At 37.0% G+C, this 15,637-nt stretch overlaps 1 protein-coding gene across 5 annotated transcripts in view; it reads left to right on the top strand.

Annotated features, from left to right (window-relative positions):
• RALGAPA2 (Ral GTPase activating protein catalytic subunit alpha 2) overlaps window positions 1-15,637 on the top strand; it is a 172,026-nt gene that overhangs the window by 14,040 nt on the left and 142,349 nt on the right. For all 5 annotated transcript variants that reach the window (XM_034411756.2, XM_087890205.1, XM_034411753.2 and 2 more), the window contains exons 6-10: window positions 4,490-4,667; window positions 10,363-10,475; window positions 11,094-11,232; window positions 13,189-13,388; window positions 14,313-14,525. In XM_034411756.2, the coding sequence (XP_034267647.2) occupies window positions 4,490-4,667; window positions 10,363-10,475; window positions 11,094-11,232; window positions 13,189-13,388; window positions 14,313-14,525 (843 nt within the window). The remainder of the gene's footprint in view (window positions 1-4,489; window positions 4,668-10,362; window positions 10,476-11,093; window positions 11,233-13,188; window positions 13,389-14,312; window positions 14,526-15,637) is intronic.

Below are 15,637 nucleotides of genomic sequence, written 5' to 3'. Positions count from 1 at the left end.
GTCCACAACTCTCTGCCTGCTTGATTGCAGGCAGGGAGATTCAGTTGCTTGCTGATGCAGTGGATTGCAGGGATTACAGCAAGGTGTTGCGACCAGCAGCTAAGGTAAACAAACGGGGGGAGGGATTTTTGCTACCGATTAGCAGGCAACAGCTGAGATCGTCAGAGTTGGGATCGTCAGAACTGGGCTCTCGGAGCCATTTAAAAGAAAAAAAAGGCTCTGATGATCGTGTGGCTCAACTTGGCATGGGGGGGCGGGGGCAGGGATTTTTGCTACCGGTTCTCCGAACTGCCCGCCGCCATCGCTACCTACTCGCCCGAGCCAGTCTGAACCGGGAGCATTTCACCCCTGTATTAGTCCCTTGGCCCTAGATCACACCCACTTGGTCCTGTAGCTCTCTGCAATTGCCCTACATATCAGGAAGGTGGGACCTATTCAATCAGCCTATCTAGTGACAAATGAACCCAATGAGCTTTTAGAGGGAACTCAGAGGTTTTTTTGAAATTCTGATGCGCAGTTTGGCCAAAGCTCTAGTAATGGCTTGGAATGAACATGAGATAAAGGCCTCTTGGAGTGTGTGTACTTCTGTGATCATGGATGCTGCAAGTTCCCTGGAACTCTGGAAGATGAAACAATGGAAGAGATGTCTAGAGCACTGCTGACAAAAGATGAAGAGCATGTGTTGACCCGCCTGTATAATTTGCACAATCAGGCACTTTTTGGTAAAGTTATATGAGTATCCTTTTTGTTGGATGATGTTGTAAAGATGTTGTATCTGGTGTTCTGGATGGTTGCAGGGTATTTGTATCATATTAGGACTTATTTGTGGTGATTAGAACAGCATAGTGATTTCACATCCCAAGGTGTTTTTTCAAAAGGCAACTAGATTTTCTTTGTTTTGCTTGAAGATGTTTCATTTCTCATCCAAGCTGAAGAAGCTTCACTTCTCATCCAAACTGAAGAAGCTTCTTGGATGAGAACTGAAACGTCTTGAAAAGTCCAGTTTCATTTTACTTTTAATGTATTTGTAGATAGATAGCTGGGTAATAGCCCTGTTTTGAGTGCCACTTCTGGATAAGGGCTGTCATAGGGAAGAGGGGGTTGATTTATTCTCTAAAGCACTTGAGGGCAGGACAAGAAGCAATGGGTGGAAATTCATCAGAGGGAGATCCAACCTGGAACTAAGGAGAAATTTCCTCACAACGAGAACAATGGTCAGTGGAGTAGCTTGCCTCTCAGAGTCATAGGTGCTCCATTGCAGGAGGTTTTCAAAAAAAAATTGGATAACCATTAGCCCGGGATGGAATAGGGATTCCTATCTTGGGCATTAGGTTGGACTAAAAGATCTCTGTTAGATAAAGACACTTGGCTTCACTCAGAGTTGGATTCTGGTTGGATAGGTTCTTTGAAGGAAGAGGTGGTTTCACCACCTTCTCAATAGGCTAGTCTTGGATAATGTTGTGTTCAATCTCCAGTCTTCCCTTTTTAGAAAAGGTGGTTGAGGGTGATAGGCACTCAGTTTCAAAGGGTCTTTGATGAAGGAAATTATCTGGACTCTTTTCAGTCAACTTCAGGTTGGGTGATAGTACTGAGACAGCATTAGTTGCCCTTGTGAATAATCTCTGGACACTGTCCTGATTCTCCTGGATCACTTGGTAGTTTTTAGTGCCATCAACCATGGTATCCTTCAGAATGGTTTTAAGATTTAAGAGTTGAGGACACTGTTTTGTGGTTGTTTACATCCTTCCTGAGTGATCAGTTGCAATTGGTGGTTTTGGAAGGTGGATAGAGGTCTAACTTTTAGTTTAGTTTACTTTATTGTTATTGCACATGGTACAACGATATTAAATGCTGTCTTCAGTGTATATTATAATTATAAAAATAAAAACACAAACATACATCCTTTACATTCTGTATAATTGAAATTGAAAACCAGATATTGCACTATACCGTAGAATTCAATATGGTTATTGCCCTGGGATAGAGGCTGTTTTTCAGCCTATTTGTCCTTGTTTTTATTACTATCGTCTGCCAGATGGTAATAGTTCAAAAAAAGGGTGAGATGGATCTTTAAGAATGTTTTGAATTTTCTTAAGGTAGCGGGAGCTACAAAGCTCTTCCAAAGTGGGGAGAGGGCAACCAGTGATCCTCTGGACAATGATGTTGACCCTCTGGAGTGCTGTCCTATCTGCTGCTGTGCAATTGGCAAACCATACACAGATGCAGTAAATTAAAATATTCTCTATGGTGCAGCGGTAGAAGGCCATCAGCAGTTTTTCATTCAGTTGTAGTTTCCTGAGAAGTCTCAGGTAGTATAATTTCTGCTGAGCCCTTTTGACTAGTGCTGCAATGTGAGTGCCCCAGGTCAGGTCCTCTTTTATGATAACATCCAGAAACTTAAAACTGGCCACTCGGTCAGCTGCTCCAGTCGGTCTCCATTGATAAGCAAGGGCTGGATGTCTGATCTATTCCTTCTATAAGCTCCTTGGTCTTATTTGTGTTAAGGACCAAGTTATTGTCTCCACACCACAAAAGCAACCGTTCCACCTTATCTGAATAGGCAGACCCCCCCGGAGATCAGTCCCACCACTATTGTATCATCTGCAAATTTAGTAATAGTAATAACTTTTGCCCCTATACTGTAGTGGATGGATGGGTGGCTGGTTGGAGGGATGGATGGATGGATTCATATAGATAGAAAGATTCAGGTATATAGATAGATTCTTTCTTGCTCCTACAAAGTCATGGCCCCAACTTTATGGTTGCTGACTGTCCAAGGATTTTTTGTGCATTTCTGATAAAGATGAATAAATAGTGATTTGCAGTTTGTTCTTGTCTGTTTGCTGATAACTATATCTTAATTGCTTGTTAAAAGGAATTGGCAAGCAGTAGCATTAGTCAAAACATATTTGGGGAGCTATTATGCTTTGTAAATAAAAAACAGACTTCCCCTTCAATTTAACCCATTAAAATGCCTCACTTATGGGATTTTTAAAAAAGACACCTTTATTTCTCTTCCTGAAAGTTAGGTTGCATCAGAAAAGGCATTTAGAAGAGGCAATTGGCTGATAATCCAATTGAATGTCAGTTGGCAACATTCAACAAAGAAATATAACCCGTGAACTTCCTGATGGAATTGAGCCAAGAGGAAAAACTAATTTTGAGTTCCTTACTGTAATGCAATCCATAAGAAGGATCACAAAATATGTGTTAAATTGATATACTTAAAAGAAAATTTGATTTGGTGCAGAAGGAAACCAAAGAGCTTAGGAAAGTAACTGTTTAAATCATGTGAGAAAAAAATCACAGCACCAGAAACAAAAGACATAACATTTGGAAAGAAATTGGCAACTTGTTAAGAGCAGCTGGGACAGATTCAAAACTACCTCTGCAGAATATCCTTATACTGTTTGTGTAGAGAATGAGCAACCTCTAGTGGCTCTTGTAGAGAAATGTTTAGTAGAATAAAAACTGAAAGATTAAGCTGTACTTGTACAGCCTGAAATCCAAGTAAGATTTCAATGTTATTCTAAACTAAATCCAGGACTTTATTTTCCTGTAGCCATTGTTTGTTATATTATTTATTACTTTTATTTTCATCTTCACTTAATATAATCTCTATAGTTTTCTTTTTTGAATTTTTAGTTTTGAAATAGTGATGGTAGTCAGGTGTTTTTCATGAATTTACAGTCCAGTGAGAGATAAGCCTATTCTATATTGTTGTTTGGTTTTTGTTTGGTTCTGTTTTTTTTCATTAGTTTACAGCTGTTCTGTCTAATTCTAACTGGGAATTCTAATTTGGTATTGGAGCCTTCAGCTGACCAATATTTCTAAAAAAAAACTGAGTAGAAGCTGAAAGTACGTTTATTAAAAAATTTAATTTGGTTTATATACGGAGATAAAAGACTCAAGATACTTGTAAAAACCTATCCTGACAAATGTTCATATTTGGGTGTTTTACTGTTTTCTTGATTCATAGTTAATAAGACAAGAATTGTGCTGTTTTCTCTATCTTGATCATGACTATTTATGATTTTTGGTAACAAATATTAAGCTGGTGTAAATTGGCATTTTCATATGTCACTATTAAAGGATCCACAATATACTAATTAACAAAAAGATTTTGCAATTTTTTTCAAATAAATACATTGGTAAACAAAAGGAAGATTTGATATTTACTTAAATTTTATATACAGTGTATAGGTATCTTATATACATATGTTGTGTACAAGAAGAAAAGCAATCATATCACATTAATTAGGAAATTAAATCATTGTTGACACAGTTGATGACACATAATAATATGAGAATTGTATAGTTTTTAAATCTAAACTGACATTATTAGCCTTCTCATATAGAATTTTCATTAAAATCTGAAGTCTGAATTGTAATATTTTCATCATTTTTGTTTTAAAATTTGATGGTTTCTAATACATGTTTTTTGAAAATTTATTTTTATACTGGTTTTTAAAATATGCCTTCTTTTCAGATAAGATGTGAAGGAATACGATTATTTCTTCTTTGGCTGCAAGCTCTCCAGACTAATTGTGCAGAAGAGCAGCTGTTGATTTTTGCTTGTCTTGTGCCTGGTTTTCCTGCAGTGATGTCTTCAAAAGGTCCATGTACACTCGATACCCTCATCAGCCCTCCTTCTAGTCTTCCTAATGGTTAGTTATTATATTCTTCTGATTTTTTAATTAGGTTTCTAGATAGTGAAAGTTACTTGCCATGCTAATGAAATATTAGTCAATTGACATGCATTGCAGTTTTGAATAATAGTTGTAATTAATGTGTCTATAGAAAAAACTTCTAGTTATTCATTTAGGAAATCTGTGTTCCTCTCACTTCCTTAAAATAAATATTCTTCTTTTCATTTTGTGAGTAACATTATTAGGTTCTGATTTAATGTTGCAACAAGTTATGTGGACAGAATTACCTTCTGCTGAATACTGATTGCCAGCATTTTGGCAGTTTGAATCTCCCCAGGCTTAAGGTTGACTCAGCCTTACATCCTTCCGAGGTCGGTAAAATGAGGATCCAACTTGTTGGGGGCAATATGCTGACTCTGTAAACCGCTTAGGGAGGGCTGTAAAGCACTGTGAAGTGGTATATAAGTCTAAGTGCTATTGCTATCTGTATATCTTCCATAGAGTTTGGTTACAGTATTGGTGCCTGATTATAGTACCTAGTTGGTCAATTGTGCAATGTTTTTGAAAGGGAAATATCATTTTCCAGGATGTGTGATACACCTTTGATTATATGTTTCTGGTTTTAGCTGGGAGCTATAAGAGACTGTATTCTCTGGTCAACCTGTCCATTTTGGTTCAACAGGTTGGGCATGTTACAGGTCTTGTCAGCCGAGGAATGTGAATTATATAGCAATCAGATATATTTATTTTGTATCGTTTTATTTTATAAAATTATTTGTATGTTTTTATGATGCAGGCCACTCAAAGTCACTTACTGAGATGGGTGACTACAGAAATCAAATAAATAAAAAATAAATTAATTAACAAACGCTATTCTGTTCTTTGTATCTTATAGAAGATTGCTCTTAGGAACTCTTACCTTTTTGTATTTCACTGAGTGGTTATTGTAGTTTGAGAATTGCCTGAATTAAACACTTAAGATATTAAGCTTGCCAACCAGCTTGCCATCCAGTTATGGCCATGACAAAAGACAGTGTGTAGAGCATATAAAGGTACATCATCCAATGAGTGTAAATTGGTATTACTTTGTGTCCTTGCCAATGTGTTATGCCAGTATGTGTGGGCTAGCCCAGAAAAGCAGGTGGAAAAGCAATAGCTTTTTTTCACAATTTTTCAAAGCATTTATTTTTTAGTTGCAGTAAGGTACTTTATGCATTTATTCTATGCAGTTTCTTTATAGGCTCTTTGCTGGACAATTGAAGCTGGTGTGCTATTTGTTCCTCATTCCTAATGCCTTAAAAGAGTTGAACAGGGAATGCATTTATTGTAGTGAAATCCTTGAAGGTGTCTGGCTGAAACTTGGCAGGAATTACTGTCCCGTAATTTTCATTCCATTATTATGCCAAAAAATGAAGCAGCTGCAGTCATTAAAAGGATGTTTCCCCAATACATTCTATGGTCCAAGCTTTTAATTGAAACTGCTTAAATTGAATTGATTTGCCTTTCAATCTTAAAGTAGAAAATTGAATCATGCCATCTGCTAAAGTTTGGACTGGACCAGAGCTTGCTAACACAGGTTTGTTACATACATAATTTTTTGATATATGAAATGTTATATTAAAGATTCAAATGGATCTTGTTTTCAATATAATTAGAAAAAAATTCTTGATATATAGCATAATTGAATCTTTGACTTAACTGTTTATGGTGATATATTAGTAATGTAATAATAATAATAATTTTATTGTCATTGTACCGGTATACACATTATACCCATACAACGAATGTAGATTTTCCCAAATCAGGATGAAAGTTGTGATTAAGAAGAAAGCATAGAGAGAGCTAAGAAGCAGGGTGGATAAAAATCAATGATTTTTTTTTTATTTAAATAGGATTTTTGTATTTTTATCAAATTTATTTTAATAAAATGCTTTTGGAGTAAAAATCTATCTAAAAAATAGTTTTCTATTTAAGATACATTAATAATTTAGTTTATTCAGCATGAAATGGAGCTTAGTTATATAGCATGAGACTTTATATTCTGCAATATTTACATTTTTGGTTAACTCATTCAATGAATCCAAACTCTGCAAGCTGAGATAATATACACTCCATTAATGCATTCACACAATTTCACAGTAACCATTCATAAAACAAAGTTCAGGAATATTCCTTTATCCCATTGTTTTGCAAATCTATGTACACTACAAACTATGATTGTTTGAAGAGAAATGCATCTGTACCAGGGGTGAAATGCTACCGGTTTGGGCCAGTTCGCCTAAACCGGTAGTAAAAAATGCTACTGGTTCACCAAACCAGTAGTAAAAAAATGTAAAAAGAAAAGTTTTGATGATCGCGTGTCGCTCAGGTGATCATCAGAACTTTTTTTTTTAACTTTTTAATCATTTTTTTACTACTGGTAGTAAAAAAATGCTTTAAAAAAGTAAAAAAAAAAGGCTCAGGTGATTGCACGACACAGCTGTGATCGTCCGAGCCTTTTTTTACTTTTTTAAAGCATTTTTTAACTACCTATTCGCCTGAACCGGTAGTAAAAATGCTTTTAAAAAGTTTTTAAAAGTTTCCCAAGATTGTGCACCATAGCTGATTTCCCCCCCCCCCTCGCTGTTCTACTTACCTTCCCAAGCCTCCTTTTGGTGTGTAGTGCGCATGTGCGTGCAGCACATGTTTGGTGCAAACTGCGCACAGCGCGCATGTGCAGCCAGCAAAACAATAGCAAACCAGTTCAGATTTCACCACTGATCTGTATCACCGGGCTCTAAGTGTGAGGAGGAAGGGTAAGCAGTAAAAATGAAAGTGAAGCCTTCTAAGTAGTTTATAAATATAATATTAAAGAACACCTGTCATTTCAGATCCATCATGGCAGCGCCTGTTAGTGGGCATCCACTCACCTGCTGCCTGCCACATCCCTCATCTTGTTGTGTCATTGCCGCATCACCAGCCATCCCATTAAAATGAATGGGACTGTCGGTGAGTCAACAGCGGGTCAGAGGAGGAGCTGCTGTGGGATAGAGATGATAGTTGCTCTTTAAAAATTGTGATTTAAATCGATTTAAATCAAGCCTTTTTACTAGTGATTTAAATCAAATCCACCCTGCTAAGAAGACAAATCTCCTGTTAAGTATGTTAATGCAACGGGAAGTGCTAGATATTGCTGGTTTAAAAAAGCCACGTGGAAGAGTAAGGGCCCTTGCTTCATCAGGCTTGCCATATTTTATCCTTATGCGTTATGTTTTTTGATTTGATTGTAATTTCTTTGTTGTGAGCCAGCCAGAGTTATTTAGGGTTGTGGGCATACACATTTATAAAATATTATTATTGTTATTATTCACTTTATTCATTAAATATGAAACTCAGTCAACTGAATATTCAAAAATGCATCACAAATACCATTGACTCGTGCTAATGGTTGATATGGGTTGCTGCCAGCGTCCTAAGTATCAACCAAGGACCTTCTTAAGATGTATGATGCTCCAAGTAGCGCAGTTTTTTGCAGTTCTGCTGGTGTTACTGCAGGAAGCTGCAATTTGTTGATGTATCTTTTAAAATTCTTGTACATGGTACCAAGTGCCCCAATGACAATGGATATCACTGTTACATGTTTCATCCATTGCTGTGGAGTTTCGGTGGCCAGGTCGCAATATTTCATGATTTTTTCCAGTTCTTTTTCTTCGACTCTGCCATCTCCTGGTACCGCGATGTCAATAAATTGTACGTTTCGGTTTTCGACAACTGTGATATCTGGTGTGTTGTGTTCCAAGTGACGATCCGTCTGTATTTGAAAGTCCCACAAGACTTTCACCTTTTCATTTTCTGTAACTTTTTCCACTTTATGTTCCCATGACTTTTTGGATACAGGAAAGTCATATGTTTTACATTATTTTTATTATTGTTGTTGTTGTTGTTGTTGTTTGCAGAGTCAGTGAGGTGTTTGGACTGGATTTGGCATTTTCATCCACTTGTCAAATCCATCCCAAATGATCTGGGATAGGCAGATGTTATTTGATGGTGTTAAAGGTCATAGGATGTACGCTGTTCCAAGAAAAGTTGCCCTTTGCTATTGACTGATGATTCTTTTGTCAGTTGTAATAGTGGTAGTAAATACACACCAGTCTGAAATCACAGCTGCCAGTTCATTAGCTAATGTTGGTCTTCATATGCATTGAGTTTGTCCCAAGAGCCTAGAATATCATAAAATATGTGTGGATATATGCATATGTAAGATGGAAATTTCATCAATGCACAGATTTTCCAAGAGTTATCTAAAGTCTTTTTGATATGGCACCCTATAGGCAAATAACCATTGGGACCACTGCTGCCAATTGGAGAAACTGGAGAAATACCAAAATACACAAATCAAAATTAAAAAATTATGGCATAATCTTTTAACTTAGATTTGTGTTTCTTGATATTTCTCCAATTCTTTCTCTTCTATACCCTTGTATTGCCACATCAATTGTCCTAACTTTCTTCTTTTCAGTCACAGTTAAATCCAGTGTGTTATGATCCAAGAGTTTATCACTTTGTATGTGGAAAGCCCACAATATTTTAACCTGCTCATTTTCTACTACTTTTTCAACACTATGTTCCCATTAATTTTTTATTATTAGCACATGATAATTTTTAAAGATGTTCCAGTGAATTGTTTTGGGGTCTGTGTTATGTTGTTGTTTATAGTCAGTTTCTTCAATCATCTTGTACAAGTCAAGTATATGATCTATTGTTTTTTCAGCAGCTTTGTACAATCAACACTTTGAATCATTTGATGTTTTTTTAAATTCTGGCCTTAATTGTTTTAGTTCGAATAGCTTGTTCTTGCAGCCAAAATTGACCCTTCAGTTTCTTTTTTTTTTAAATATTCCAGATGTAAGCCATTGACTAGTTTTATGTGTATAAACTTTTGCCACAGTCTTTTGTAGAAATTGATCATGTAATGCTTTCCTTGATAGTAGTCTGTATTTTTATCATATTAGTTTGATATTCATGTTTTTGTTTCCTGTACATTCTGTCCAAGTTCCAGTTTTTAAGTTGCATCAGTACTTGGTCTTGGTGATCATTTACAGCCAATGCGTGGTTTTCTTCTTCAATAGTTTGTTTGACTTGAAAGTAAACCTCTGGCTCCATTTTTGTGGAGCCAGTATAATATCACTACAAGGATGTAATGCATAATGAATAGTCATGAGCTTTCTTGTTTTTTGGTCCAAACTGTCCAGTTCAGCTTGTGTCCAATTAATAATTCCAGCTGTATGTCATATCATAGGTATGGCCCAAGTATTGATGGCTTTGATGTTATTTTCACCATTTCAATTTTGTCTTCTGTCTTTTTCTCACTCTTTGAATGCATTCTTTACTATTTACATTTTTAATTTGCCCACGGGCCACGCTTGATGTTATCTAACTGTAAAATGTCCAATTTCTTGTAGACTTCATCCTGATGGCTTCTGATGATTTGGCCATTCGGCATTTCAATTCCATTACTATTTGTAATTTTACTGGACCGAATTGTTATTGTAACACATTTCTCATAATGGTAGTGATGGTGAGGGCAATGGTTGGTTGCACAGTCAGCCAGATGTTTAGATTTGCCATTTTTTGTTCACCTAAAGTCTTTCCCAAGGACCTGGAATAGGCAGATTTTTCAGGGGGTACAAATTTTATGGTGTGATCATTTAAAATCTTTCTATGTCTTATTTAGGGAAAATATATCCTGAAGATATAACACCACTTTTACCACATGCTACTGGTGAAAAGACTGAAGACCCAACTTGCTATTTTCTTCAGATACTCTTAAAATACATGGTAATTCAGGTGAGCACACATATAGTAATTTCATTGAAATTGTTTAATTTATTCATGTATTCACATATTAATTCCTACTGCACTGAATCATTTCTCATTTTTTCTCATCTTTCCTATCTTCTCCTATTGGTTTCTTATGATTTCTTATGATCAATTGTTGTTTGAAACTTATGATTAATGATTGTAACTATGATTATGACCTATGACCTATTACTTGCTGTTTATAGGTACACTTTGAGCTTATGCACCGGAGAAAATTCCTTGTGTATCTGATCACACTTGGCTAATATAGAATTCTATTCCTATTCCTATTCCCATTCCCATTCCCATTCCCATTCCCATTCCCATTCCCATTCCCATTCCCATTCCTATTCCTACTCTAGTCTAGTCTAGTCCAATTCTAATTCCTGCCCTGCCCTGCCCTGCCCTGCCCTGCCCTATCCTATCCTATCCTATCCTATCCTATCCTATCCTATCCTATCCTATCCTATCCCCTACATAATATTTAACGTAAGTTGAGGCTTAGGAAAAAAGATTGCATTAAAAAAGTATACATAGAATTTTTCATTGCACAAATATTTCAGTGTTCTTTCATTTAACTTGAGTTCTTTTTTAATTCTGGCAAAGGCTGCAAAGGTGGAATGGAAGAATAAGGAAAACCTTAACACAGGATTTAAATTTCTCTTTGCCCTCTTCAGAAAGTATTATCTTCCTCATTTATTCCCTTCTTTTATAAAATTAACCAACCTCTACAATCCTGTGCTTGGTAAGTAACTATTTTACCTCAGTTATTTTAATAACATTAGAATAAAAGTTTTCCCCTAATATTAAGATTGAAATCTTTAGAAAATAGATTCAAGATCCAGAAAGATTTTCACAGACTTCAACCCTGGGCCTATCCAACAAAATACAATTCAGTGGTGAGAAAAGTAAGATTTTATACTTAGGCAAGAAAAGAAACAAATGCACAGATATAGAATAGATAGTACGTGGTTCAATAGCAGTAACTGTGAGAAGGATCTAGGAGTCCCAGTGGACAATCACTTAAATATGAACCAGCAGTGTGCTCCAGCTGCAAAAAAAAGCTTACATAGTCCTAGACTACATCAGCAGAGAGATAGACTCAAGATCACGTGAAGTACCATATTAGGCTCACTGTATAATGCTTTGGTAAGACCGCATTTGGAATACTGTAACCAGTTTTGGTCACTGATACAAAAATGATGTTGAAACTCTGGAAAGGGAAGAGCAACAAAGATGATTAGGGGACTGGATGCTAAAACATATGATGAGTGGTTACAGGACCTGAGTATATCTAATCTAACAAAGAGAAGGACTAGAGTTGACATGATGGCAGTCTTCCAATATCTAATGGGCTGTCACAATTCTCCAAAGCACCTGAAGGCAGGACAAGAGGTAATTGATGAAAAGTTATCAACAAGAGATCCAACTTACAACTAATGAGAAATTTCCTGTCAGTGAGAACAATTAATTAATGGAATGACTTGCCTCCAGAAGTTGTAAGTGTTCCATCACTAGATGTTTTTAAGAAAAGAATGAACAGCAATTTGTCTGGAATGGTATAGGTCCTATACCAGTGATGGCTAACCTTTTTGCCATCATGTGCCAAAAGCGGGGTGAGTGGGGGGGATCACACACGCGCATGCCCACACCCATAATTCTATGTGTCCCACGCATGTGCGCGCAACACCCTCCCACACTCCCCATGTTTTTGGCACATGATCTCCCCAGGCTCCAGAGTCTCTCTATGAGCTTGGGGAGGGTGAAAACGGCCTTCCCCACCCACCCCGTGGAGGCCCTCTGGAGGCCAGAAACAGCCCGTTTGCCGACTTCCAGAAGTTGGCAAACGGGCCATTTCTGGCCTCCGGAGGACCTCTGGGGGATGAGGAAGGCTGTTTTCACCCTCCTCAGGCCTCTAGAGAGGCTCTGGAGCCTGGGAGAGCAAAAAACAGGCCTTTCCCTACCTCCCCAGACCCTCTGGAGGCAGGAAACAGCCTGTTTCCCTACTTCTGGGTAGCCCAGAAGGCCCGAAAATCAGCTGACTGGCACTGGAGCTGAGCTCACGTGCCCACTGATATGGCTCTGCGTGCCACCTGTGGCACGCGTCCCATAGGTTCGCCATCACGGTCCTATACTATAGGATCTCCTGCCATGGGCAGGGTATTGGACTAAAAGACCTCCAAGGTCCCTTCCAATTCTGTTATTCTGCTAAATAGATCTCTTTATGTAGATAACATATTGTCTTGTTGATAAGCCTCCTATAATTCCCCTCTATTTTAAAATTTAAATTCATTCTACTCTGGAGAACAATGTTAATTACAGAAACTGGCTTACTAGATAGGCTTATTTTTTTAATCATGGCTTCTGATCTGCAACTTAAAGTTAATAAAATATCGATCTATCTTATAAAATGTATTTTAAGGTTAAATTTTTTTGGAGGGGAAATTTAGGGTCAAGGTTTGCTTTACAAACCCACCCATGGAACTTATTTTACTTCTCTTAATTCCCATTACTCTCACTATGTACAGTTCTTATTGTATGCTACAACCATCCTTTGGATCTTTTTTGCCTATGAAAGCACATTATTATCTTCCTTTGTATTTCCCTTATTTGCCCTGACAGCCCAGTTTACACTGCCTGAAATGTAAACTTCTATTTATAAGGCTTTTAAAGATTCAATTTAATGTTTTGTGTTTTACAGGGATCCCTGGTCTGCGCCCCAAATCAGTATACGTTAGTACAACTTGTGATGGTGGAAATGTTTATAGTACAAAAATTCCATACCTGGATGCTCGTGTAACTTTTATAAAATGGCTTGTAAATTTTTTTCTGGAAAAGAAATACCTTACAGCAGCACAAACTTTCAAAAATGGTGTGGAAGTTCTACCCAGAATCATTCAAGTATGTTGCAAGTTTAGCATTTCTGACATTGAAGCAATATCAAGTTACATTAGTTAAACTATAACTTTTACATGAGCTTGAGAACTTAAATTTCATTAGAAAAATGCTACATATTTTGAGTCCTGATACCTTAAATAAGTATCATGTATCTAGTCATCAATTTTAGTAATGGAATGACATCCTTTTAATAATTAGCATTATTAAACATTTATTTCAGGTTAGCTTAAACTAATGGAGATGGAAAATTAGCACCCGAATGTCTAAGTTGTATGCACATGCATTTCACTGGCTACAATAAAAAATGGCAAGTAAAGAGAAGCCACCTACTCTGAATATGTCTAATTAATAAATATCTGTTGTTCCAGATTACCATACTGAGAGGAAAGGGGGATGCTTGCTACATAATCTAAGGCAGAGCTGTCAAACTCGCTGCCCGTGGGTCGGATGCATCACACACTGGCCATGCCCAGTTTAGCGAAGGAAAAAAGTCCCAATATGTCATGTGATGATGCTGTGACAAAGCGAGTTTGACACCCCTGATCTAAGGTAATCACTGAAAGTAGCAGTGGCCAGGTTATGGCAATTGCCACTTAACTGCAGGCTACCATTTAGGATTGTCCAGAGGTTTCCATTGATAAAATAGTGGCCACGGCTGTAATCATTGCATAATCCCAAAATCATATCACACCTCTGCAAATGGTTGCCAGGTAAAACTGTGTGTGCTTGTGTGTGTATGTGTTTATATGTATATGTATATGTGCGCGCGCACACACACACACACACACGTATTTTTTATTGAACTTTTAATTCAGTGGTTTCTGTGGTTTGGGTGCTGGAGTTAGTTGTTAATAATTAAAAGTTAGACTAAATTCTCTTAAGTAATTTCTATAAATTATCATAGTTGTTTCTTCATATCTTCTTAAGATAGTGGGTAATACAGCGCAAGATAAAAATCCTGAAGTGGAGAATAGTGTCCCATCCGATCAGGAGAAAAATCATATCAACTACAGCGGGATACTCAGTGATTCCAGTTTTTGCAGCATTGAAGAGCAGCACCGAACTGCATATGAAATGGTGCAACAAATATTTTTGTCTACAAGAGATTATGTGAATTTTGTTAATGAAGTATTTCATCAGGTTGGTATAAATTGACATCTGTTTATATGTTGTAGAGTATCAGTTCCGTACCTTTCTCTTTGTGGGACTCTGTAATATCTGTGAAAGATTTTAAGAATCAATCCTTAACAGTATATTACCTATGCCTTTCATGGCACACATCCTTTCAGATAGTGTCATTAAGTGCTTAACTTAAATGAAAGTTTAAGTTAAGGGGGAAGATTTTTAGGGTGCTAACGAGCCCCATAGCTGTGTTCTCCTCTGCGAGCCCCAAGGGGGATGGTAGAGCCAGGTCTTTAGACATTTCCAGAAGGCCAGGAGACTACAGTCCTGTCTCACCTCTGAGAATGTTTTAATGCTTGGGGGCAATGGCAAAAAAGGTTCTTCCTGGATCCCATCGGTCAGAATTCTTTAACTGACAGGGTCTGCAACATACAGTACCTTTCCTGCCTGACTGGGGGGGATATTCTGATGATTCCATAGGTAATCTGGCACCATGTCATGTAGGCTTTAAAAGTTGTAACTAACATCTTGAATTAGACCTGGAAGCAAAAGCAAAGGCCCTCCTAGCCACAACTGCCACTTGTTCTCCACAAGGTCTCGGAACACTATCTTCATGGACAGTCTGGCAACAGGTTTGGAGTATATACAGTATCGTTGTGGCAAATAGTGCTTTAATTTACTGTTTAGATACAGGAGTAAATCCTTGTTTAGGTCTGAAGATCAATAGTATGTTTGTAGCATGTTGCTATCTTTTTTCCCTAACCCATGAATCCAATCCGGATACAAGAAATACTTATGTGTTGAAGAGTATGGGAGAAACATTTCTATAAGTAGCTGAACTATTAGTGTAGAAGTTTGAAAAAGGCGAAAATGTTTTTCAACCACTGAAGTCCCCTTTTCCCATGATTTATTAAATACCAATTTTTCAGTGAATTAATAAACAAATATAATCAGTCGAGGAATTTAACATAAAATTGCATTTATATAAATACAAATATTTTTAGATTGTATTGAAAGTACTCTATTCTGCAATCAGATAATAACAGGTACCAATATCTACTTAATCATTTTAGTTGAAAGTATTTTAAAAAGTTTTAAAAAATTGCACAGCCTAATAAGTACCTAATAAG

Source organism: Pantherophis guttatus, chromosome 3, assembly GCF_059756535.1.
Source record: "Pantherophis guttatus breed Tessera chromosome 3, ASM5975653v1, whole genome shotgun sequence".
NCBI lineage: Eukaryota > Metazoa > Chordata > Lepidosauria > Squamata > Colubridae > Pantherophis > Pantherophis guttatus.
The sequence above is the reverse complement of the archived record's forward strand: the minus strand, read 5'-3'. Positions and strand labels throughout refer to the sequence as shown.